Source organism: Bos indicus x Bos taurus, chromosome 9 (genome assembly GCF_003369695.1).
Source record: "Bos indicus x Bos taurus breed Angus x Brahman F1 hybrid chromosome 9, Bos_hybrid_MaternalHap_v2.0, whole genome shotgun sequence".
Lineage (NCBI taxonomy): Eukaryota > Metazoa > Chordata > Mammalia > Artiodactyla > Bovidae > Bos > Bos indicus x Bos taurus.
This window is the reverse complement of record NC_040084.1, coordinates 69,683,077-69,709,573: the sequence shown is the minus strand read 5'-3', so window position 1 is coordinate 69,709,573 and position 26,497 is coordinate 69,683,077. Positions and strand designations below refer to the sequence as shown.

The window sequence follows — 26,497 nt, the reverse complement described above, 5'->3', positions numbered from 1 at the left end:
GCCATGAAATTAAAAGATGCTTGCTCCTTGGAAGGAAAGTTATGGCTAACCTAGACAGCATATTAAAAAGCAGAGACATTACTTTGCCAACAAAGGTCTATCTAGTTTAAGCTGTGGTTTTTCCAGTAGTCCTGTATGGATGTGAAAGTTGGACTATCAAGAAAGCTGAGTGCCAAAGAATCAATGCTTTTGAGCTGTGGTATTGCAGAGGACTCTTAAAAGTCCCTTGGACTTCAAGGAGATCCAACCAATCCATCCTAAGGGAAATCAGTTCTGAATATTCTTTGGAAGGACTGATGTCGAAACTGAAACTCTAATACTTTGGCTACCTGATGTGAAGAACTGAGTCATTTGAAAAGAGCCTGATGCTGGGAAAGATTGAAGGCAGGAAGAGAAGGGGACATCAGAGGATGAGATGGTTGGGTGGCATCACTGATTCAATGAACATGAGCTTGAGTAAACCCCTGGAGTTTGTGATGGACAGGGAAGCCTGGTGTGCTACAGTTCATGGGGTCACAAAGGGTCAGACTCAACTGAGGGACGGAACTGAACTGAACTGAAGCCATTCACTCTTAGAATAACCTGATTAAGTTTTGAATTCTGTGAGTCAAGGGTGGCATTGAAATATAAAAGGTGACTAATGGGTTCCATGGGCTTTCCTGTTGGCTCAGTGGTAAAGAATCTGTCAGGCCAGGTAGGAGCTGCAACAAATGTGGATTCAATCCCTGGGTCAGGAAGAGACCCTGGAGTAGGAAATGGCAACCCACTCTACTCTTCTTGCCTGGGAAATCCCATGGACAGAGGAGCCTGGTGAGCTACAGTCCATGAGGTCGCAAAAGAGTCAGACACAGCTGAGCAACTAAAAAAAACAATGGGTTCAAAGTGGTCAGACTTGAGCGCGGCTTATATTAGAAATCACTTTGATTTAATGAGAAGGAAAAAGAGGGTTATTTCTAACCAGCAGCTAAGTCACACTAGCAAAATAAACACACTTGCATTCCAACTAAGGACAACCTTGATGTGATTCTCCGTGGGGTAGGGAGACACCATGCTCACGGGACCTTTACCCCTTTACATTGTGTCTAGGACAATGCAGCCTCGAGTGGGTTTTAGAAGAGAATCAGCTTGTTTAAAAAATCATACTTAAGGACTATATTTCTGTAGTAAGTACAAAATGGTTTAGATAATGAAGAGACAAGTATTGAAGAGTCTACTTTAATTGTAATGGGGGTTTAGACAGGGAATTACTCTTCCTGGTCAGTAATATATTGTCTATATGAATTCTAGGGAACTGTGGTTTGATTGACAGCTGGATAGTCCACAATGGACTTCCAGGTGACATGGCTTGAAATGGGGTGCATTAACATATTGACACACAGGATCTAGCCTTGATGTTCTTGTTACATGAAGTAACAACACAGCATCTAAGTATTCAATAAATGTTATCAAATTAATCAAGATGTGGTTAATAAGACAGATATTCTTTTCAGACTTTTAACTATTTTGTGGCTAATAAAGCAGATATTTTTTTATATTTTTAACTGTTTTTATATCTTCATATATATATCACATACACTTGTACTCAGTGGAAATTAAAGAATAGCATTTCATGTTGTGGGTGAAGTTCAGATGAGTTTACCTTTATTTAAAAAAGAAAAACTTACTCCGGCACTGACTGGTCCATAATTGTGTCCTTGAGAATCAGGTTCTTCCACGTATATGGTGTAAAAATCAGGTCTAGGGTAAAATCGAAACGGAGAGAGACATTATCCATTTGGAATAGAGGTACCTGTTGGATCTGGCAGACTTGTGGATCTGGAACTTTGTGGCAGCTTCCTCCTCTTTTCCTCTGGTCTTGCCTTGTCTTCCTGGAGAAGGCAATGGCTACCCACTCCAGTATTCTGGCCTGGAGAATTCCATGGACTGTATAGTCCATGGGGTCAAAAGAGTCAGACACAACTGGGTGACTTCCCCTTTCACCTCCTTCTCTTCATCCAGGCCCAGTGGTTCCACTTGGCCTTGGCAGGAACAGTGGTCCAGCAGGAAATAAACAAGACCTTCCAGGGTGTAAGCACTGGTCTGACTCAGTTCTGAAAAATCTGTCCTGTTCTTGCTGTTAAGGCCTCTCTTGATGTGCTTCAGCCTTTGTGTTTCCTGGTTTATGACTTTTACCGACCCTTTGTTCTGCCACACAAGTTCTTTCTTTAAATGCCTAGTTATAGGAATAATTCTTGAAAAATGCCCAGAAAAAGGAAATGCCAAGTTTTATTTTGTTTTTTTTCCCCCCAAAATAGTCATTTAAAGTCAAGAAATACTTTCACTTTATTCCCACAGATATCCTGCTGAGCCAGCACTTCCCTGACACTAAGTATTACCTTTCAGCTTTGGGTAGGTCCAGCCACTTTAACAATGTAAAGATCCTCTCTTCATATGTGACACTTCTGAAATGAAAAGTAAAAATAACTTTAAAAAATTCATCGACTCAAGGAGAACTTCATTATATTCCTACTCAAGAAGGCAGATTGATATTTTCGGATGCTTCTTTTGTGTTCTTATACTATAAGAACACTGAAAGGGATTTAATATTACTCGAACAGATTCCTGTTTTCAACACCTGTACAGAGATACTTGTGCCTTGATATAGATTGTGTATTGCTTTCTTTCCTTCTCATTCATCTCTCCTTCACTGTTACTCCAATTAAAATAAAATTGTTTTACATTAGTTACTATTCATCCATTCAATTTGCTTATTTTTGTTCACTTCATTCATTTGTGCAGTTCTGTGTACTATCTATTGTCAGCCATAATTTTGTTCCTTTTAAGTGGAACTTATCAGTGAGAAAACCAAAGATGCCTTCCTTCCTAGAGGTCATATTTGAGTTGAGGAAGAGAAACAATAAATAGGCCTTTGGTTGTCATTCAGTCGCTAAGTTGTGTCAGACTCTTTGTGACCCCATGAACACCAGGCTTCGTGACCCCAGGAACACAGGGAAGCACACCAGGCTTCCCTGTCCTTCACTATCTCCCTAAGTTTGCTCAAACTCATGTCCATTGAGTCAGTGATGCCCATAAATAAATTACATAGTGTATTAAAAGGTGATAAATGCTATGGGGAAAAAAGGAAGACGAGAACCAGAATAAGGGACACTGGAGAAACTCAAGTGGGAGGATTTGAATTTGAAATCTTAGTGTGATCAGGCTAAGACAGTATTGATAAGGTAGTTTTTGAGCAACAGCCAGAAGGAGGTGAGGGAGCAGGCTATGCAGATAAATGAAGTCAGATTATATTGGGCAGAGGAACAGCCTTCTCAGAGGCCCTGCAGTGGAAGCAAGCTTGGTGTCCTGATGTACTGGGGTCACCAAAAAGGTCAGTATGGCTTGAGAAGGGTGAAAGAATGGAAAATAGTAGGAAAGGAGTCTAAGAGGCAAGGGGATAGCAGGGCTCATACCAACCAGGGCTTGTTGGCTTTATTCTGTATGAAACTGAGAGCCTTGAAAGTGAGGGGTGCAAAACAGTGTCGTATTCAGACTTGTTTTTTTAAAATAATTATTCTGGCTGATGAATTGAGAATAGATTACAGGAAACAGACATAGAAAGAGGGAGATATGTCAAAAAGCAACTGAGGTGATACAGGCAAAAGAGGAGGACAGCTCAAACCAGAGTTAGTGCTAGAAGTAATCAAAAATTCTCAGACTGCATATAGCTTGAATTAGAGGCACAAGCATTTACTGACAAACTGGATAAGGGATGTAAGAGGGAGGAATCAACATTGATTTCAAGATTTTTGGCCCAAATAACTGGAAAAATAAAATTACCATTATGATCAAGACCAAAAAACAAACAAAAAATTCAAATCATTCCTGCCTAGATGGGATTACATTTGCAGGTGTTTTCCTACCTGTTGTAAATCTTATATATGGAAGGAAAGGTGCCATTTATAGCTACATCCGATCCTGGCCAAAAGTAAGTACCAACTTTTAAACCTTGATACATTGCTGTCAGCCAGATCTATAAGAAGAGAAATTTCAAATAAGTGGAGGTCAAGAAAATAATCAGTTTGAGTAGAAATGGCACTATTTATGAGAAACTGAACAATATTAAACCATTGAAAAATGTATTTAATTATTAAAAGGTGTTTAAATTGTTTTGAATTTGTCCTTGCAGCAGTTTTAAAAAGTTATTATCTAGGTATCCACTTCAAAAATCAAAAAACATAGGAAGGCAATAAGAAAGATCATTTTTCAAATTGGTAAAATTGTACAGTTCTTCTCTCCTTTTTAAAGATTTATAAAATATAATGAGTTAAAAAGTTAACAGATAAGCTTTCTGAGTAACTTCCAGGTTGATATATTTATAATTCAACATCCAAGTCTCAAGGCAACTTAGGTGAACAATTATATACATTGAAAAGATTCAAATCATAATTATAAATAGTGCTGAAACACCTTCCCACCCTTAGCCCTGAGAAATTAAAAAGACAACATAAAACTCAGAGTGGAGAGAGAAGAGTGATCCATTGTCATGTGGGGAAATGGAGAATGACACATACTGGTTGCCCCTGCCACCAAGCTGGGTTATCTTTCTCCTTTGAAGAAAGTGAAAAATTCTTGTTGAGGTTTATATCATACATATTATTGTCAATGATGCCATGTGATTCTGGATATAACCCCTAAAATGATAATTTCAGAAAAAAAGATTTAAGATAAAATAATACATTAACAAAACATGCATTTAAATTGAAATAGCATAAGACCTGTAACTCTTATTGAAAAGAAGTCATATACCTTTCAATATAAAACCCCTAGATCTGAACCCAAATACCAAATACATATATTACTATTACATATACACCAGTTCCACCATGGTCTATAGCTGCAAACGAATGATGTTAGGAAGATGATTTGTGTTGATGGTTTTAATTTCACTCTTGTGTTATTAATAACTGCTAATTATAGATTCTATATTACAATAATGATTAGACACTGGTTTACTGGCAATAAGAGCAAGATACTTGTTACATAGAAGCTATTAAGTATCAGATGTTGTCCAATGGGTTAAAATGTGTTATCAGCACTCTAGAAGGAAGCCTGTCAAGTCTCTGTGCTTCTCCCTGTCATTCATCCATCAATCCAGTCATTCATTTAATCTGGTCACAAAGACTCATTCAATCATTCCACACATTTTCACTGAATGTCTATGATACCATAGGCAATTATAACTACATTTAGATAGACTTTTAGGGTCATTATTTCAGAACATTACTATGTATATGAATATGGATACATGCACATATATAGAATATTAATAGCACTTATGCATAATCCCTTATTTATATAGACATATGGTGGTACTAGTGGTAAAAAAAAATTCCACCTGCCAATGCAAAAGATATAAGAGATGTGGGTTCAATCTTGAGTGAGGAAGATCCCCTGGAGTAGAAAATGGCAACCCACTCTAGTATTCTTGCCTGGAAAATTCCACGGATAGAGGAGCCTGGCAGGCTGCAGTCCATGGTGTTGCAAAAGAGTTGGACATGACTTAGCGACTAAACAACAACATACGTATATATGTATGAGCACACACACATATATGTATTATATATTATGTATGTAGACTTATGTGTGTGTGTGTGTGTGTGTGTGTGCGCACTGTGCGTGCCCTCAGTTGCTCAGTCGTGAGACCTGGGTTTGATCCCTGGGTCAAGAAGATCCTCTGGAGAAGGGAATGGCAACCCACTCCAGTATTCTTGCTTGGGAAATCCCATGGACAGAGGAGCCAGGGGGTCTACAGTCCATGGGGTTGCAAAGAGTCACACACGATTGAGCAACTAACACACAGTAATAAAAGACTAAATGCAAAGTAGTAAAAATATAATATTCTTTGGCAAGAAAGGTTGAGGCATAGGACTCCTTAAGATGTGCCCTGAATCTATAAATATTAAAAAACTTAATCTTCCTTTGAGTTCTTTCACGTACGTCTTCTCGTACACTGAGGAGAATTCATTGCTTTATTTGCTTTATTTAAAGAGATATAGCCAGTTTGAATTCAACTATGAAACAAGAGACTTCACCAAATTAAATATAATTTTTAAAACTAGATAGGAAAGAGATTCTCCACATCAAAGTGGCTGTCTTCATACATAGCCTACCATTCCCACAGACCTTCAGATAAATGGGGGCTAATCGAAAGATCAGAGTAGAGGGTATTTCCCATGTTCCAGAGGCTATCCTGGCCTGTCACAGAGATAAATGAGCTGAGCACTAGGACACTCATTCATAGATAACTTCTCATAGCCCTGGATTGGCCTCATACTCAGACATTCCTTCCCAGCCTGAATTAAGCTGTGATCGCTACCACACGTGATCCTGAATCTGTGGCTTGGCCAGCTCCTGCCTCAGCATGTCTGGTGTGGTCAGTCCCTTCGGGGGTCTGTCAGCCTTGCCACTGGATGAAGCACTTACCGTGACAATGGTATAATGATTTGGGAAGGTTTTGGTCGGATAGGCAGGTCTCAGGTATTGTGAATGAACTCCACATGTTTCTGCAACAAAGGATAGTGGGAAATTAAGACGTTGTTTCTTCCTCAGAAGTTGTTTGAATAACTAAAAATATGAACATGAAAGTTTCCCAGAGAAATAGAAAACTAACTAGGGGGTGAATTGCAGATAGAAAGAGGTTAAAATGCTGATGCTTAAAATTCCTCTCAAGGAATGACAGTTTTCAGGAGAGGAGAGTGCTAAGTCAAGGATCAGGAAAATTTTTCTGTGAAGAGCCAGATAATAAATAAATAGGCTTTGAGCAAATGGCATGGCTCTGTTATAACAAAACTGTATTTGTAGACATCAAGACAAAGACATTTCATGTAATTTCTTTTGTGTGGCACAAGGCATTCTTTTTTTTCCCAGCCATTTAAGAATGAAAACAATTCTTAGCATCAGCAGACCATACGGAAATAAGCAGAGTGGGTCAGATTTGGCCCACAGACCCAGATTGCTGACACCTGAGCTTAAAAGACCCTAAACTTTTAACACCGTGCCAGTTGTATTTGCGTTTGCTGTTCCTCTCTTTCTGACCTGGCTCATTAAAGTAAAATTTTCTATATAATATTTGCTTCCCAATATAGCAAAAGCCAATACAACTGTCTAGATAACTGAAAAGGAATTTGACTTGTGTGAATGCATAAGCCCATGCCACGTAGTAATGTTTACAAAATTAACTTTCCACCTTATTATTTTCAGTACAGTTTCCATTTGATCAGTGAAGTTTCCTGTGCTCTGTTTTCCGCAAAGCATGGCATTAATTTTGCTTTCAGTTATTTTGTTGTTTTCATCTGTGCAATAACCTTGCTCAAGAAAGTCAGAACCACTAAGGCACATTACTATTTCCTCTGCAAGAGTGACGTATGAGACATTTTCTGTACCAAAATTCTATCACCTCTAATTCTAAAAGAGAACTTCACCACGAGAGATTCTATTTAGGTTAAAACAAAAGGTGCAAATGATTGTTGTCCAGAAAGCAACAAACTTTGCATCTGCAAATAATAAAGTTTTTCTCAAATAGGCTTGGAGTTGGTCTCCTTCCCAGCCAGGAAACCAGTATTTCCAATATGATCCAGGAATTTCCTCCTTCAGAATCTTCTTGGATCCAATATTAAGTCTACTAAATAGGACTCTGGTGGGAATGGTGAGGGTTGAAAGGTGGAGGGAAAGGAGCTTAAAAAAAAAAACAAAAAAACACTACATTTCTAGCAAGTGCCCCAAGTGGTTCTGATGTACTTGAACCTGAAGCTTGCTCTAGGTCATAATGTATAATCAAAGATTAAAATAACCATTTTTCTTTTTTAGTCAATATCACCAACAAATAAACCTTGTCCTCAAATAGACAAAGATATATTTAATATGTTATGAAATCATATGATAAGAAAAATAAAATGAGATCTAATCTACTGACATAATTAGAAGAATTTAAGTGGAGAAGACAATCATACAATAAAGAGAGATAAAAGGTTTCTGCTTTTATTTCCCTGAAGCATGTATAATGTGTTCAAATTCTTAAATGTGTCTAAAGGCACAGAGCATAAGATAAAAAGCAACCTAAGTCACCAGTGATATAAAAACATGACACTTTTCTAGTCTTAAACAGGACATCTACAGATCTGTGGACTATCTACAGATTCAAGCTACCATTTTTGACCACCTGCCTTTGAACAAGAGCTATTAGAGAACAGCTCATCATAAGCAAGACCTACCATCATTTCTTCCTGATCTTAGTCATTTAAATTATGACTGAACAGGATAATTTTGGAAGGACGCACAATAAATTAATAAGAATAGTTGCTTCTGTAGAGAAAAAGTAGGAAGATCAGGAAAGAATCTGTTGTAACTTTCAATATCATTTTTTAAAGTTTATTATTTGCATATTTTGTTCCTTAAAAAACATCTTTTTAAAAAGAAAGTAAACCAAAAATTTGAAAACATATATGGAATAAATATATACCCATAGTAACTATAAACTATAAGAAGGAATAGAAGACTGAACTGATGAGGAGATAAAATAGCTGAAGAATGTACAGATGCAGCAAAAGCACTTCAAGGAAAGGAGTCCATAGCAGTAAACAGCTACATTGAAAAAAGAAGAAATTTCGAACAAACAACCTCATTTTATACCTTAAGGAACTAGAAAAAGAACAAGCAAACTCCAAAGTCAGCGAAAAAGAAAAAAACAATAATGCTTATAGCAGAAATAAGTGAAACAGAGAAGAGAAAAGCAATTTTAAAAATCAACAAAATTAAAGTAGGTTTTTTGAAAAGATAAAATTGACAAAACTTTAGCTACATTAGGAAAAAGAGAAGACTCCAGTAAAGTCAAAAGCCAACACTACAGAAATAAAAAGGATTATAAGAGACTATTATGAACAAATGTAAAGAGTCTCCCCACAATACAGGAGCCCTGGGGTTCAATCCCTGGGTCGGGAAGATCCCCTGGAGAAGGAAACGGTAACCCATTCCAGTATGCTTGCCTGGAAAATTCCATGGACAGAGGAGCCTGGTGGGCTACACAGTTGATGGGGTCACAAAGAGTTGACACGACTGAGTGACTAACACTTCCAATGCTTCTCTAGTCTGAATTATGAAGAAATAGAAAATCTGAACCGACCAATAACAAGTAATGGAAAACTTCCTAACAGAAAAGCCCAAGATGGCTTCACAAGTTAATTTTACCTAATATTTAAAGAAGCCTATCCTTTCTCCAGAGGATCTTCCTGACCCAGGAATCGAACTGGGGCTCCTGTATTTCAGGCAGATTCTTTACCAACTAAACTATCAGGAAAGCCCTTTAAAGATGGATTAATGCCAATATTTAAAGAAGGAAAGTGAAAAGTGAAAGTGAAATTTGCTCAGTCGTATCCAACTCTTTGTCCATCCCATGGGCTATACAATCCATGGAATTCTCCAGGCCAAAATACTAGAGAGGGTAGCCTTTCCAGGGGATCTTCCCAACCCAGGGATCAAACCCAGGTCTCCCACATTGCGGGTGGATTCTTTACCAACTGAGCCACCAGGGAAGCCCAAGAATACTAGAGTGGGTAGCCTATCCTTTCTTTGGGGGATCTTCCTGACACAGGAATAAAACCGGGGTCTCCTGCATCACAGGCAGATTATTTACCAGCTGAGCTATCAAGGAAGCCCTTTAAAGAAGGATTAATGCCAGTTCTCAAACTTTGCCAAAAACAACAAAGAGGAGAGAATACGCTAAGATTCATTTTATGAGATTAACATTACCCTGATGCCAAAGCCAGATAAGGATACTAAAGAAAAAGAAAATTACAGGCCAATACCTTCATGAATTTAGAGCAAAAAAATTCAACAAAATACTAGTAAGACAAATTCAACAGCACATTATAAGGATCATACACCAAAGTCAAGTGAGATTTATCCCTGAGACATAAGCATGGTTACTACTAGTCTTCTCATAACCCGTTTCACATCTAACTTTCCAAGAAATCTGACTTCCAGTTCAAGACAAATTACTTCTATCTCACTTGATAGTTTGCTGATCCTGGACCTTCTTTTGTCTGTTCTCATCCACATTGAGACAAGAAAATGTTCTCACTAGAGTCCATGACCCTTTGGTAGTCACTGGTATAGCTCATGGCACTGTGGTATTAGACCATGCTCAGTCTCCAGGCAGTTTGATGGGACACTGGAGATGAAGTCCTAGCCTTCCTTAAAGTGATGCCTTCTGTCACATACCTCATCTCAAGCCTACCATTCTCTGGAGGTCCTAATCCTAACTCTTTTACCACACCTACTCTTAATTGGGCCTCCTAGAAATGAAGAGCCCATTTTGCCTTGGTGATGTCTTCACACATTAAAGAGACTATTAAACTATTACAAAATAGTTTAAATCTTCAAAAGGGAAGACTCTCAATGGCCCAATATTTCACTGGTGTCCTTTCCAACTTTCTGTGGGATGAACAAATCAAATAATTCCACTTCTAAAGAGGTTTGGTTCAGCCTGGTTAGATAAATTCCCTTTGGGACCCAGGTTTTGCTATCTAGACTACTAGAGGAAATGCAGATAAGGAAATAGAAACTGAGTGTTGTTAATTACTTTCCAGGACACAGTGACTCAGCAGCAAGTGACAAATCCTGAATTTGGAGCCAGTTCTGTCAGAGACCCAACCTCTTAATCTGTTACCTTAAGATCTGCCTCAAAGAGTGAGGAGGAGGCTGCAGAGACAAAGCCCTTTGTGTTGCAGGGGGAAGTAATTTATCTTTCTACAGTCAAGGAATGTTAGTGCTGGAATTAGCAGTAGAAATAATTATGTCTAATTCTCTCATTTTCATACTGTAAAATTTTCATACTGCTCTGGGAGTTGGTGATGGACAGGGAAGCCTGGCATGCTGCAGTCCCTGGGGTTGAAAAGAGTCAGACATGACTGAGCAACTGAATTGAATCCTCTCATTTTACAAATGATGAATCTAAGGTCCAGAAAAGGTGATCAGCTTAGAGTCAAACAGCTTTAAAAAAAAATAATTTGGAGGAAAATAAAACTGTCATAAAATTTGAGGACCATGGAGGTAAAAGAGGGCCTAACAAAAGGAGGAAATAAGAGAAGAATTGCAGAGCACTGAACAGTGTGGGCCCTGGAGCCAACCCTCTGATATTTCTTAGCTTTATGTCCTTGGTTGTTCTATTCCTCTTTTTTTTTTAATTTTTATTTTATAATGGAGTATAGTTTATTTACAATGTTGTATTAGTTTCAAGTGTACAGCAAAGTGACTCAGTTGCACATGTATCTGTTCTCTTTCAGATTTTTTTCCCATATATAGTTTATTACTCCATTCCTCTTTATTATTAACTTTATAAAATTGTGCCCTAACACAGAAGTACAACATCATGATAAAGATGGCAATAAAAATGACAATTATAGTAATAACTTAAAACCATCCAAGGTACACTATGTATATAATCTAGTGGTATTTCTATTAGGTGGGAAGTGAACATTTTACAGATGTAGAGACTGGGGCACCAACAGGGGAAGTAAGCTTGCTAGTAAGAGGTGGAGCCAGGTTCCAGGCATCTTGATTCCAGAACTGGACAGAAATACTGGACTTTTCACCTATGGTTGTTGTTGTTTGGTTGCTGTGTCCAACTCTTTGTGACCCCATGACTGTAGTCCACCAGGTTCCTCTGCCTATGGGATTTCCCAAACAAGAATACTGGAGTGGAATGCCATTGCCTTCTCCAGGGGATCTTCCCAAACCAGGGTTCAAACTCGCATCTCTTGCATTGGCAGGCAGATTCTTTACCACTGAGCCACCAGGGAAGCCCCTTCACTTATGGGAGCCTTGGTATATGCTGGTCTGTCTGGTCTCCTCAGGTTCCTTCAGGTTCCTATTCTTACTGGTCATATTCACCTTGCTAAAACCCAGAACCTAGATATGACAGGCACCATTTTTGATACATTATCTAGGAACAGATTTTCATAGAGCAAAAGTTATATTCAATTACAAAACAAACCAAAATAAACAAAAGGGTGAGCATGCTGCAAAAAAAGAAGGAGGAGCCAACAAGTGTAAAATAGATATCATAAGTGAAGTCATCAAAACTCTTGAGAGGACCTGGGCTGAGACAAATCACTAACATTAAAGGTTAAAAAGAAAGCTGCACTATTTAGAGATTAACTAACTAGTTAATCTGTCATCCATACACATCTGATTGTAGGAGGCTTACTCAGTTTATTGATGTTAGGTACTAGAGTACTCCATGTCTGTAAATATTCAGCTCTAAATCCATCCATGGAAAACAAAATAACAGGTGGCAGGTCAAACCTGAAAATGAAAAACAAAAATTTAGACCAGTATTTTGATTTTTTCAAAAAGACTCTTTTCTGTACTACTTACAATTCTCTAAATTTGAGAATGCTAAGAAAGTACGTCAGAAATAGTTCTAAGTTTTCCTTTTTCTTTTTAAATATTATTTCCCTTTATAATCAGTGTTTCCAGTACATTGTTAATCCATATAAAAATGTACAATATTTTTTTTAAGGTGTTACATAAATTATCTGCGCCTTTCAACTTGGGAATCTACCTTCTTTTGAGTTCTAGAGTTTAAACAGTTTTGCCTAACTTTATTTCCATTTGCTCCTTGTCACTGGCTATCTGTGACACCCAAGTATACCATGTAAGAAATTTGTCTAGCCCTGAGCATTTACAATGAACAGGCAATGAGTGGAGAAGAAAAATCAGGGGCTTCAGCCTCAGCAAGACTTGAAATCTATTCTCTTCACTAACAAAACATCAACAGAAATGGAATTCTATATTGTAGACCTTTCACAATTCTGGCTTTGGCTAAAGATCCAAAAGCAATGATTCCTGAGTTCAATGCTCACACTCAAAATTATATGTTATAATTATTCTACCACTTTTTGGATACAACTATTGTTATTGTGATATGGAATTCTTGAACCCTGAAACTTATGTTTTATTGTTCTGAAGTTCTACATTTTTGAACTTTCAGGATATTAGTATTAACTTCCAAAGCATTACAATCTTATTTTAGATGAGTATGTAAGTTAGAATAATGAAAGTTAACTTTGGGTTATAGCCAGTGACTATCTTTTTTTCCATCTAATATTTTTTCACTTCTAAAATTGTATTTGTATTTTATACACACACAATTAAAGATGTATAGCTTCATAATTCTTTTCCATACTGAACGCCACTGTGTAGCCATCACCCAGATCACAAAACAGAATATTACTTAGAATCTTTCCCTCATGCTCTCATCTAGTCAAAAACTTCTGCAAACCACACCTCACTAAGATGATCAATGTCTTGACTTCTAACAGCATAAATTAGCTGTGTCTATTTTCGTACTTAGATTTATACACAACAGAATCATACAGTGTGTATTCCACTGTGTCTAGCTGCTTTTACTTAACATTATGCTTGAGGTCCATCCATAATTTTGCCTATGGTTGTAGATCATTCATTCTCATGGCTGTCTAGAAGTCCAGTGAATGAATAAACCACAACTGATTCATCCTGTTGATGGACATTTGAATACTTTCCAGTTTAGGGCTATTATGAATAACAGCTATGAACACAGTAACTTTGTTTTGAATTCTAAACACAGTGCATGCAAATAAGAATGGCAAAGAAATTTTCAACTCTGTGCTCAAGCAGTTTATCTATACTTTTGAATAAGAATATGTGTTTCCAAGGAATTTGGTTACAATACGTCTTTAAAAATTCTGACAAATGCCCAGTATTATCATAAAGAAAATTTTGAATGCTGTTATCAGCTAAAAACAAAAATAATTTCAGTTTCTCTCAATATATTTGAGTAGAGCTAAAAAAATAAATTAGCATAGCCATCTATTTGCAAATTATAAAGGAAATTGTGAGGAGAGTCTGGACGATGTCCATTTGGTTTCCCAGAATATGCATTTACTGAAGAGTAACCCATTTAACAAATATCTGAGATGGGCTTTGCGTTAGATGGGCTTCCCCGATAGCTCAGCTGGTAAAGTATCCACCTGCCATGTGGGAGACCTGAGTTCAATCCCTGGGGTGAGAAGATCCCTTGGAGAAGGGAAAGGCTACCCACTCCAGTGTTCTAGACTGGAGAATTCAAGGACTGTATAGTCCATGGAGTCGCAAAGAGTCAGACACGACTGAGCCACTTTCACTTCATTTCACTTGTGCTAAAAAAGTGAAAGTGAAAGTTAAGTCACTCAGTCCTGTCCAACTCTTTTGCAACCCCATGGACTACAGCCCACCAGGCTGCCCCATCCATGGGATTTTCCAGACAGGAGTACTGGAGTGGGTTCCCATTTCCTTCTCCAGGGGATCTTTCCAACCCAGGGATTGAACCCTGGTCTCCTGCATTGCAAGCAGAGGCTTTACCATCTGAGTCTCCAGGGAACTTATCACCTGTGCTAGATACTGAGAATAAAGGAATTAAGGAATTATAGCCTTTAACTGTGTGTGTGTGTTTAGTCACTCAGTTGTGTCTGACTCTTGAGACCCCATGGACTGTAGCACACCAGGCTCCTCTGTCTGGCTTCTCCAGGCACGAATACTGTCATGGGTTGCCATTCTCTTCTCCAGGGGATCTTCTCAACTCAGGGATCAAATCCAGTCTCCTGGATTGCAAGCAGATTCTTTATCATCTGAGCCACCAGAGAAGCCCTTATCTAGCGGATGAAATTAAGAAGTAAACAGAAGTGATCAAGGACTAGATTTAGGTACAGGATGCTATTCAAGTACATAGGTTCAGTCTTGGTAAGGTGAGAGTAGGCTCTCCAGAGGGTATGACATGTGAACTGACCCCTAAAGAACAAACAGAAATGATATGAAAAGAGAAAGGGACCAATGTTTCACTCAGATAAAATACACTGTGCAAAAGCCCATGTGAGATAAACAATGCATACAATAACATTTATGAGTCTCAGAAACATTGGGTTAAGCAAACAATAAAAGAAAACAAAAGACAGACTTAAAAGGATATATGGTATGAGTGTATTTACATAAAATTCTAAAACATGAATCTATGGTGATGAACAATATGAAAAGATATGACACTGAAAGATGAACTCCCCAGGTAGGTAGGTGCCCAATATGCTACTGGAGAACAGTGCAGAAATAACTTCAGAAAGAATGAAGAGACAGAGCTAAAGTGAAAACAACACCCAGCTGTGGATTTCTGATGCTGTAAAGAACAATATTGCATAGGAACCTGATCTATGAATAATGGTAAATTGAAAGTGGTCAAACAGGAGATGGCAAGAGTGAATATTGACATTTTAGGAATCAGTGAACTAAAATGGACTGGAAGGGGCTAATTTAACTCAGATGACCATTATATCTACTACTGTGGGCAAGAATCCCTTAGAAGAAATGGAGTAGCCCTCATAATCAACATAAGAGTCCAAAATGTAGTACTTGGATGCAATCTCAAAAAAAAACAGAATGATCTCTGTTAGTTTCCAAGGCAAATCATTCAATATCACAGTAATCCAAGTCTATGCCCTGACCAGTAATGCTGAAGAAACTGAAGTTGGATGGTTCTATGAAGACTTACAAGACTTTCTAAAACTAACACCCAAAAAAGACATCCTTTTCATTTCAGGGGACTGGAATGCAAAAGTAGAAATCAAGAGATACCTGGAGTAACAGGCAAGTTTGACCTTGGAGTACAAAATGAAGCAGGGCAAAGGCTAATAGACTTTTGCCAAGAGAATGCACTGATTACAGAAAACACCCTCTTCCAACAACACAGGGATGACTCTACACATGGACATCACCAGATGGTCAATACCGAAGTCAGATTGATTATATTCTTTGAAGCCAAAGACAGAGAAGCTGTATACAATCAGCAAAAATTATAGTGCTGGAGAAGACCTCTGAGAGTCCCTTGGATTGTAAGGAAATCAAAACAGTCAATCGTAAAGGAAATCAGTCTTTAATATTCATTGGAAGGACTGATGCTGAAGCTGAAACTCCAATACTTTGGCCACCTGATGTGAAGAGCTGACTCATTGGAAAAGCCCCTGATGCTGGGAAAGACTGAAGGCAGAAGGAGAAGGGGACGACAGAGTGTGAGATGGTTGGATGGCATCACTGACTTGATGGACATGAATTTGAACAGGCTCCAGAAGTTGATGATGGACGAGGAAGCCTGGTGTGCTGCAGTCCATGGGGTCGTAAAGAGTCAGACATGACTGAGTGACTGAACTGAACTGAACTGAACTGATGGTGATGAAAATCAGAACAGAGACATCTTTCTGGGGACATGGAAATATTCTATATATTGGAAATATTCTATATCTGTGGATTACACAGGTTTCTGACTTTCTAAAAATTATACTTAAGCATGAATACTTCAATGAACAAGAACTACATCTCAAAAAATAAGAACGGAAAATTTGGACTGTTTACAGTGTGTAGAAAACAATCATCCAGGAATTTAAGTGACATATTGCAATTTGTGTTCAGTTCAGTTCAGTTGCTCAGTTGTGTCTGACTCTTTGTGACCCCATGGACTGCAGCATGCCAGGCCTCCCTGTCCATCACCAACTCCTGGAGTTTAGTCACAGGCAAGGACCCCAACTCAAGTCTTTTATTTTTAATTCTAAATTCTTTACTCTTCTACCTAGAAACTTCTGAAGAGGGTAGCTGGATCTGGTATAAACCAAAGTAACATGATATACAAATATACACATTATCCACACACATTTTTTTAAATGAAGTAATATTATCTAAAAATGTCTCCATCAATTCTTTCTATAGCCTGATAGTGTTTTCTCTTTTTGTCTCACTATCATGTTCCCACTGCTTGGGTGGGAAGAGTGAAGCAGATGAAGGGCAGAAAGGAATACCAGAGGCAAAGGGGAAATCCACCTTGACTGCGAGGGGACATGGGGCATACTTCCAGGGCTGGACCAAGTCCTGGGAAGGTGGGGTGAGGTGTGATGTCTCCTGTGTTCCTCACCCATGCCCATCTGACAGAGTTTTCCTCATCCATTCTCCAAGGTCCACCTTTCACAGTGAGGCCTTCCATGGACAATTCTCTTCCCTTTCCCTCAGTGAGAATAAATCTGAAGGGCCAGGATGACAATGGAAAAAGAGTTTGGGCTAACCTCATTTAGATCTAAATTCTAGTTCTGATTTTTATAGGACCTTGGGATGTTACTACAAATACTTCATTGTTGTAAGATAATAACTTAATACAAGTTGCTTTGTAAACAATAAAGCAAACCAAAGTGCGTTGTGAGTTGGGAGCCACAAGAAATCTAATCTTTTGTTAACTGTTTTGTTTTCAAATGTAAACATGGTGGAGGAAATTTCATCCTGCCTTAACTACATTTCCATGTGCATCTATTAAAGGAGGATAAACACGGCCATGTCCGTCTCACCCTTCTGGGCACTGAGGCTGCTGGGCTGTGCTGCAATCTTCATCCACCCATGAGGTTTCTCCTGAAAAGCATAAGATCAACATCTTTAGACAAGAAAAGAGAAACCAACACTCAATGGATATGATCTTTCCAAATGACTTAATTCATGCTACTCCAATGACAAAATTCATACAGAACGTGTTAAATACTAGTTCACATGTTGGCAAGGTCAGTGCCTGTAGCAATTTGCACAGGTCAGTAATCTATACTAACAGTATCAAGAAGCCCATCTTTACCAAGAAAACAAAGGGAATTCTTTTAGCTGGAAAGGGACAATTTCTTCTTTCTTTTATTTTTTTTTTCTCCAAATAATGTTTTTTCCCTGAAAGACAATGCTTTCCCAACCACTAGGGGAAAATGAGTTTAATAAATGAAAGTGTTAATCACTCAATCGTGTCTGGCTCTTTGCAACCCCATGGACTGTAGTCCACCAGGTTCCTCTGTCCATGGGGTTTCCCAGGAAAGAATACAGGAATGAGTCACCACTCCCTTCTCCAGGGGATCTTCCCGACCCAGGGATCAAACCTGGGTCTCCTGCACTGAGCTACCAGGGGCCCTTTAATTGACATAGGTATATAGTCTAAAGAAAAATGAAAAGAAAACATGAATAAAGGAGAAATAACCAAGGAGAATAATTGATATTGATATTAAATGGGAAAGATTGAACAAATTTTTAAGATCATAACTTAAAAATTCTCACTCCATGGATGCTTCTGTTTATGGAACATTTCAACTCATTAATGAAGTAGAAATGATCTAATATGAATGCCATCATTTGCAACTCCTAATGGACTATAGTCCATGGGGTCACAAAGAGTTGGACACAACTTAGCAACTCAGCACACATGCAATGAATCTGTGCAATCATCATACATGCCTAACATGACCAAAATAACCCCAAACAGACAGATATGCCTCTTGATGGAAGTAACACCACTAAGTGTGAAGGATACATGATAGACAGATAGGTAGACACTTGAATCTGAACAGTCCTCTAGTTCTAACTACCAGTTTGCAGGAAATATGGGAGAAGACAAAATGCTTAAGTCACAGAAGATCCGATCTACAAATCCCAGACTGGAAAATTCTACAGAATAAATGACTCTATTTATCCAACATGTAAATTGCATGAGAGGAAGTAAAGGAAGGGAAAACCTACTTTTAAAGGACTCGAAATATATCAGCCAATTGAAATGTCTGAAATCTCTTTGTATCCTACTTGAAATAAATATTTTTTAATATCATGAAACAGAAAAATCTGAACACAGATTAGATATTTGTTGATAATATTATAATTACTGAAGACATTTTTAGATATATTGATGGTACTCTAATTTTGTTAAATGTTCATCTTTTTTTAGATACATGCTAAAAATATTTATAGATGAATGATACTAACATTAGGATTTCCTTTGATGTAATCTAAAATTTTCACAGATAGGTTGGGGGTATTTTATTAAGAAAAAACTCCAAAACTTGAAAATGAGCAAAAGGATAACTGATAATTAGACTTCATTTTAATGTCATGCTGGTAATTATTATAATCTTAAAAGCCCCGCTCTGGATTGTCTGATTGCCTAAAAGTATATACCTTTATCTAGCTTATCTTTTACTATTTATTTTATACCTTAGTAAGGATAGCATTTTGGAGGAGGAAATGGCAACCCATTCCAGTGTGCTATGGACAGCGGAGCCTAGTGGAGTCTGGTGGGCTAAAGTTTGTGGGGTCACAAAGAGTCGGACAGGATTGAGTGACTGAGTACACACACAAGGATTCATTTAAGCAGTAGAAAACTAATAACAGTGTAACTGATTCTTGTCTGATAGCAGGTAAATTGTCCTGTAACAAAGCAAGCCATTTGTGTCCCACCAAACATTATATCTTTAGTGATATTGTTCCAACATTCTTTCAGTTCTGTGTATACTTAGTCTCTGCTCCTCTGAACCAGCTTAACACTCCAGTTGGTTATCTCCTTAATGAGTTAATGACTTTTTGATATATTTGCTTTGTATTTATTAGAGTTATATTTTTATCTTTTTTAAGTTATTTCTGGAAAGTGTTTGATATGGTTTAAATTTTCTGTGACATTCTTTTTTATTTTATTTATTTTTTAAATAAATTTATTTATTTCAATTGGAGGCTAATTACTTTACAATATTGTATGTAGAGTCATATTTTGATCTTTTTGAAAATTTCACTGTGTCAGCATGAGACAAGATTGGTCATGAGTTGATCATTGCTGAAGAAAGGTGACGGACCTATGGGAAAAACATACTGTTCTCTTCCATCTACACATTAGAAATTAATCTTTTTTTTCAAAATTCTAAACTTAAAATATAAAAGTAACTAGTTGGTTTCTTGCACACAAATTATTCAAATTCCCTCCAGCTCCTGCCTAGAGACACAATTTTGGCAAGAATCATTTACATCTGTAAAGTGCTGAATTCTTAGAGTGAGAAAACATTTACTTTTGTTTAAAAAATAAACTGAAATGATTCAGGGAACACCATCAAAGTAATTAATTAGTGGTAATGGTAAACTTCACCATTGCCTGTAACAATTGCTTTTGTTTTTGCTAAATTTAAGAAATACTGTGCAATGAATTCAGTGAGAAAATGTACCACATGACCAGAGAATCATTATTGAGATAAAAAGTTAAGAGTTATAAAATTAGGGTAGAAGGCCGGAGACTACAAAGGTCAGAGGCAGTATGGTCAGTGAATTTATTAGAGAAACAAGCAAACTGGAAACTATACTTGCTTTGTGAATTTAGATGGATTTTTAATGACACAATATTCTCTGTTAAGTACCAATTATTATTTAAAAACAGACTTACCATTTAGCACTTTTACTTTCCTTTCTGATTGCCCTTCTTAGCTGATTTTCAATTATATTTTGCATAAAAACTGATTTGTCCATTAGTGCAAAACCTATTTTCTACTAAGGGATAATAATGTTTCTACTATAACATTTTCTTCCTATTTAAAAAAAATCAAAATTCAATTTAATCTCTTTTTTGTCTAAAGATATTACACATGTTGATTATGAGAAAAGGGTTGACAGCATTTGCTTCAGCAAAACTTGAAGCAATTTTGTTGCTAAATGTATGTGTGCATTTTTCTTAAGTCTCATCAGATATTCAGAGAGATTGGTGATTTTTTTTTTAATCTGCACCCCTAAAGTAGCAATGCAAGTGAAATCAGGCATTGATAAACCTGGAATCTCATCTTGGCTCTGCATGACCTCTCGCCAGTCCTAAATCAGCCCTTAAACCAATGACTTAGGACATAGTTGTCTCAACAATCCTATTGGTTTAACCAACTACTATTTGGGCCAGAGAATCTCGTTTGCGATGTTTTAACTTTAGGATCTGCCATCCCATGTTTCAAACCACAAGGATGTCTACCATAGTCATCAGGCTGAAAAAGAGCTTGCTCTATAGACAACATGGAACATTGAGTTTTTTCTTCTATGATATCTATGCTATGAGCTCCCTTTCTCTACCATACACAAAACACATTTCTTCTCACAGTAAACACATTGAGTCTTTTATTCCACACAGAGTGGCTAAAAATTCTTTGACTGGTTTTAATATTTGCAGCCTAGGCCAGCTCTAGGGTCACTGAACTCATGGAAGCAAAGGGGCAACACCTGCTTACCTTGGCAAACACTCTTATAGTCAGCACAACAGTCTTTCCTCTGTAAACAGTCATCTGAGCAAGAGCAAAGGCTGGATTCCAATCTGGTCTCCCCACAGCGAAATTTATTGCATGTCCATATTTGAGCTGAAGAATTACACAATTCAGTTTTGAGCATACAACTTATTTTAAGCATCCAATACCAAAAATATAAACTTTATGCATTTCTTCTTGTATTATCATACAGTCAAATTCTTAGTTTATCTGCATCCACAAATGAAAATACATAAAACAAATAAGGGGCAATCCACCACTTTTCCTCTTTTGGCATGGGTGGCAGAGAGGAATGTAGCTTTACAAGCTGTGGTTCTGGTCTACCTATCTACCTACCTATCAGGTACACTTCTGAGTTTGCAGAAACTGAACACCTGTCTTATTCCCACACAAGGATAGAAGAACTACCAGCCTTGAGTGACCATTGCCACCCAGGAGCAGCCTGCCTGGCCTGATCTGAGGACCGACATCAAGGAAGAGGCAGTGACAACAGAAGTAACAATAACATGGTCAGGTCTGTAAGAACACAGGCAGCCAGGGTACATTCCAGCTGACAGTGAAAGAATGGTAGATCAGCTCCCCAACGTGCCTCTGGTATTTTTCCAAGATAGGCACTTAATGTGAGATCAGTTTGAGTAAATCTAGAGGAGATTGCTTCCTAAAGGGCCACCTGCCAGGAAATGGTGATTGGCATTAATGTCAGCCCTATGATCAGACAAATGCATTGGCTAGGTGACAGCTGTATGTTTCAGTCATGCAGCATTCTTCATTCTTCATTATATATTATGTACTTAGAAAGAAAAGATTTTTAATAATGAATTAAAGGGAATACAGAGCTTATCCATACTGGGTTATCCTCTACCTCGAGCCCTTTTCAGAATAATGTAAGAAGCTCTACTGTCCTAGTCTTCAATATCATTAAACCACTAGACACACTGCCACCGCTTTCCTTGACTTCCTAGAAAATTAGATATCGCAAACTAAGCTGTCTCTTCCACCTCAAGAACAATGTTTCTCCCAATTAAAATAAATAAATTAAAAAAAAAGAACAATGTTTCTCAAGGTGTGTTCTATGGAGCACTGGCATCAGAATCACCAAGAATCACCAGCTTTCTATAGGAGTCTTATGCTCTCCAAGAACCACTAAAAATGAAATTAAATAAGATGACAAGCCATAGGAAAACTTGCCTTTGAAATGTGTATAATTTGACAGTATTTTATCTGCTGGAGACTGTTATTCCTCAACCTCAACTAAACAAAATGTGAATTCTATCTTTAGAATACTAAAAAGAGGACAGGCTAATGCTAGATCCTGAATACAAGGTGTTATGGGCTGAATTGTGTCCCTTCCCAAAAATGCTGAAGTCTTAACTCTCTTCCCCCATGACTACAAATGTGACCTTATTTGGAAAAGGTTCTTTGCAGACAAATTAAAATGAGGTCATTAGTGTGGGTCCCAACCCAGTGTGGCTGGTATTCTTCTTGTAACAAGAGGAAATTTAGACGTGAACACATGCAGAGGGAAGACTGTGAAGAAACGGGGAGATGGTCATCTGGAGATAAGGGCAGATTTTTGAGTTTTGCTGCCACAAGCCAAGGAACACCGAGGATAGCCAGCAACTTACCAAAACCTAGAAAGAGGCAAGGAACAGATTCTCCCTCACAATCTTGGAATGAACCAACCCTGCCAACACTTAGAATGTGGACTTCTAGTTTCCAGAATTTCTGTGGCTTAAACCACTCAGTATGTGGGACTTTGTTATGTCAGTCCAAGCAAACTATTAACACACAAGTGTCTGGCAAGTATTTGCATATGCATTAATGATCACACAACCAACATGCTAATAAACTTGCTCTCAGAGTTCGTACTTGATTGCACACAGGTGTCTTCAAAGTCCCAGCAGCAGTCGCCTCGGCCTTTACATCCCGAATCACACCGGCAGCCCTCTAGTCCTCTATGTGAAGCATCAAAGCATTTTTTTCTGCAGCTGCCTGTAGGGTGAAGGGATAAGGCAATCAGTGCTCAGCAGTTATCCAAAGTCTCAAAGTTTGATGGTGGAAGCACAAGAAGTACCCAGCACAGATTAGGACAGAAAAATAGATAAGTTTTATTGCATTACCTGACTCATGAGTGCAAAGCGATAAATAATGAGTAATACAATAATAATTGGCTTTTCCCCAGGACTCCAGAGAAGTCCCAGACTCAAAGACACCAGGGGCCATTAGGAGAGGGTAGGAGGGACAAACAGAGGCTAAATGTAGTGAAATTGGTTGAAAGTCTGGACCCCATCTCCCACTTCAGAATAGAAGGCTCATAATTTGGAAGAAAGTGGGAGGAGTTGCTTTCATCACAGAGGCAGCAGACATGGAGGATAGCCACAATGACAAAAAAAGGATGAACAAGTCTTACTCTTCAATGGAACAGATGGTCACCAGACTTTTGAGTACAGCAAGATAGCATCCAACATGAAGGATCAGGACAAACAAGAGAAAAAGGGAAAAATTTTGAAGAGGAAATAATGCAAGGAGTAGAAGAGTAAATTGTTACCCTGTATATTGTCACCCTGTTTATTTAACTTCTATGCAGAGTACATCATGAGAAACGCTGGACTGGAAGAAACACAAGCTGGAATCAAGATTGCCAGGAGAAATATCAATAACCTCAGATATGCAGATGACACCACCCTTATGGCAGAAAGTGAAGAGAAACTAAAAAGCCTCTTGATGAAGGTGAAAGTGGAGAGTGAAAAAGTTGGCTTAAAGCTCAACATTCAGAAAACGAAGATCATGGCATCCGGTCCCATCACTTCATGGGAAATAGATGGGGAAACAGTGGAAACAGTGTCAGACTTTATTTTTCTGGGCTCCCAAATCAGTGCAGATGGTGACTGCAGCCATGAAATTAAAAGACGCTTACTCCTTGGAAGGAAAGTTATGACCAACCTAGATAGCATATTCAAAAGCAGAGACATTACTTTGCCAACTAAGGTTCGTCTAGTCAAGGCTATGGTTTTTCCTGTGGTTATATATGGATGTGAGAGTTGGACTGTGAAGAAGGCTGAGCGCTGAAGAATTGATGCTTTTGAACTGTGGTGTTGGAGAAGACTCTCTTGAGTCCCTTGGACTGCAAGGAGATCCAACCAGTGCATTCTGAAGGAGATCAGCCCTGGGATTTCTTTGGATGGAATGATGCTAAAGTTGAAACTCCAGTACTTTGGCCACCTGATGCGAAGAGTTGACTCATTGGAAAAGACTCTGATGCTGGGAGAGATTGGGGGCAGGAGGAGAAGGGGACGACAGAGGATGAGATGGCTGGATGGCATCACTGACTCGATGGACGTGAGTCTGAGTGAACTCCAGGAGTTGGTGATGGACAGAGAGGCCTGGCATGCTGCAATTCATGGGGTCACAAAGAGTCGGACACAACTGAGCGACTGATCTGATTCTGATTCTGAGAAGAGTTAAACACACACACACACAATTGATTGAGATGCTCAGAAAAGATATCACATTCATTAAATAAGAAGAAAACTAATTTTAAAAAGGCAAATCATGTTCAGGGTGCTCTTGGAAATAAAAAAAAAAAAGTGAGAGCAGTAATGAAAAATTCAGTGGCGGGGTGTGGTAGGCAGGATTATGGCTCTCAGGAAGGTTCCCTCCCCTAATCCTTGAGACTATGAATACATCACCTTACATGGTAAAGGGGCTTTGCAGATGTAATTGAGGCTACTATTTAGTTGACCCTGAAACAGGGAGGTAGTACTGAAAAGTGAAAACAAAGAAAATAAAAATGATATTGTTAAAGAAATCGTAGTAAAATTTCCCAGAATTGAAGAGCAAACATTATTACATCAAAATTATTCACCAAATTTTCGCAGCAAAACTCATACCAAGGGATCAACAGGATTAGAGAGATCTGGAAAGCTCCCAGAGAAAGAGCAGGAGAAATATATAAAGGATCTTAAGTCAGAATGATATCAGAAAAGCAACACTGGGAGAAGCATAGGTCAAATGACATGTTGCTGCTGCTGCTGCTAAGTCGCTTCAGTTGTGTCCAACTCTGTGCGACCCCATAGACGGCAGCCCACCAGGCTCCCCCGTCCCTGGGATTCTCCAGGCAAGAACACTGGAGTGGGTTGCCATTTCCCTCTCCAATGCATGAAAGTGAAAAGTGAAAACGAAGTCGCTCAGTTGTGTCTGACTCTTAGCGACCCCATGGACTACAGCCTACCAGGCTCCTCCATCCATGGGATTTTCCAGGCAAGAGTACTGGAGTGGGGTGCCATTGCCTTCTCCAATGACACCCCACTCCAATGTTGGATACATGCAATAAGTAGATAGGTGCATAAGAATAGGTGCATGCATAGCAATTAGATAGCAACAAAGGTTAGTGAGAAAGTAAGGGGAAATTTTTATATACCATTTACATAAAATGTCTTTACATTTTTACATTCATTCTGCTCCTTTGAAACATTTTCTGCACTTGACTTTCAGGACACAGCAATCACCTGGATTCCCTCCCACATTCCTATCCACTCTTTCCTAGTCTTCTTCCTTCATCTTCCAATCCTTTAAGGCTGGCATACCCTGGTCACATTGCTTTAAATCCCACATATGATGCTGGTATTCACCGTGTTGTATGTGCAGTCAGAACTTCCCTGAATGCCAGCCTTATATATCCAACTACCTTTTGACTTTTCTACTTGGACATCTGGTAGATACTTCAAATTTCATGTATCCAAAACTGAGTTTCTGATTATTCCTCCCAAACCAACTCCTTCTATAGTCTTATCCAATCTCAATTATGGAAATTCCATATCAGGAGTTCATGCTGAAATCCTGAGGTCATTCTTGACTATTCTATTTCTTACTCCATATTCAACCTGTTGAAACAGTATATCTACTACATCAAAAGATCTCCAGATCCAAATACTTCTTCCCATTTACAATGCTACCACCCTGGTCCAAGACATATGGCTCTTCTATATCATTGCAATAATTTTCTAACTTGTCTCTCTACTTCTAGTATCACTCGGGCATTTATTCAGCAGCATGAGTGATCACACAGAAAAGCAAACAGGGGGTGGTCCTAAGATGGTGGAGGAATAGGACAGGGAGACCACTTTCTCCCCTACAAATTCATCAAAAGAACATTTGAACACTGAGTAAATTCCACAAAACAACTTCTGAATGCCAGCAAAGGACATCAGGCACCCAGAAAAGCAGCCCATTGTCTTCAAAAGGAGGTAGGAAAAAATATAAAAGATAAAAAGAGAGACAAAAGAGGTAAGGACGGAGCTCTGTCCTGGGAAGGGAGTCTTAAAAACGAGAGAAGT

General features: G+C 38.4%; 1 protein-coding gene across 1 annotated transcript in view; it reads right to left on the bottom strand.

The window, feature by feature from the left end:
- Positions 1 to 26,497, bottom strand: part of ENPP3 (ectonucleotide pyrophosphatase/phosphodiesterase 3) — an 88,314-nt gene that overhangs the window by 44,383 nt on the left and 17,434 nt on the right. Inside the window, exons 3-11 of the mRNA XM_027551560.1 lie at positions 23,031 to 23,153; positions 21,129 to 21,254; positions 17,430 to 17,490; positions 12,242 to 12,339; positions 6,463 to 6,542; positions 4,551 to 4,670; positions 3,900 to 4,009; positions 2,376 to 2,441; positions 1,665 to 1,737 (exon numbers count right to left, since the gene is read on the bottom strand). Of these exons, the coding sequence (XP_027407361.1) occupies positions 1,665 to 1,737; positions 2,376 to 2,441; positions 3,900 to 4,009; positions 4,551 to 4,670; positions 6,463 to 6,542; positions 12,242 to 12,339; positions 17,430 to 17,490; positions 21,129 to 21,254; positions 23,031 to 23,153 (857 nt within the window). The remainder of the gene's footprint in view (positions 1 to 1,664; positions 1,738 to 2,375; positions 2,442 to 3,899; positions 4,010 to 4,550; positions 4,671 to 6,462; positions 6,543 to 12,241; positions 12,340 to 17,429; positions 17,491 to 21,128; positions 21,255 to 23,030; positions 23,154 to 26,497) is intronic.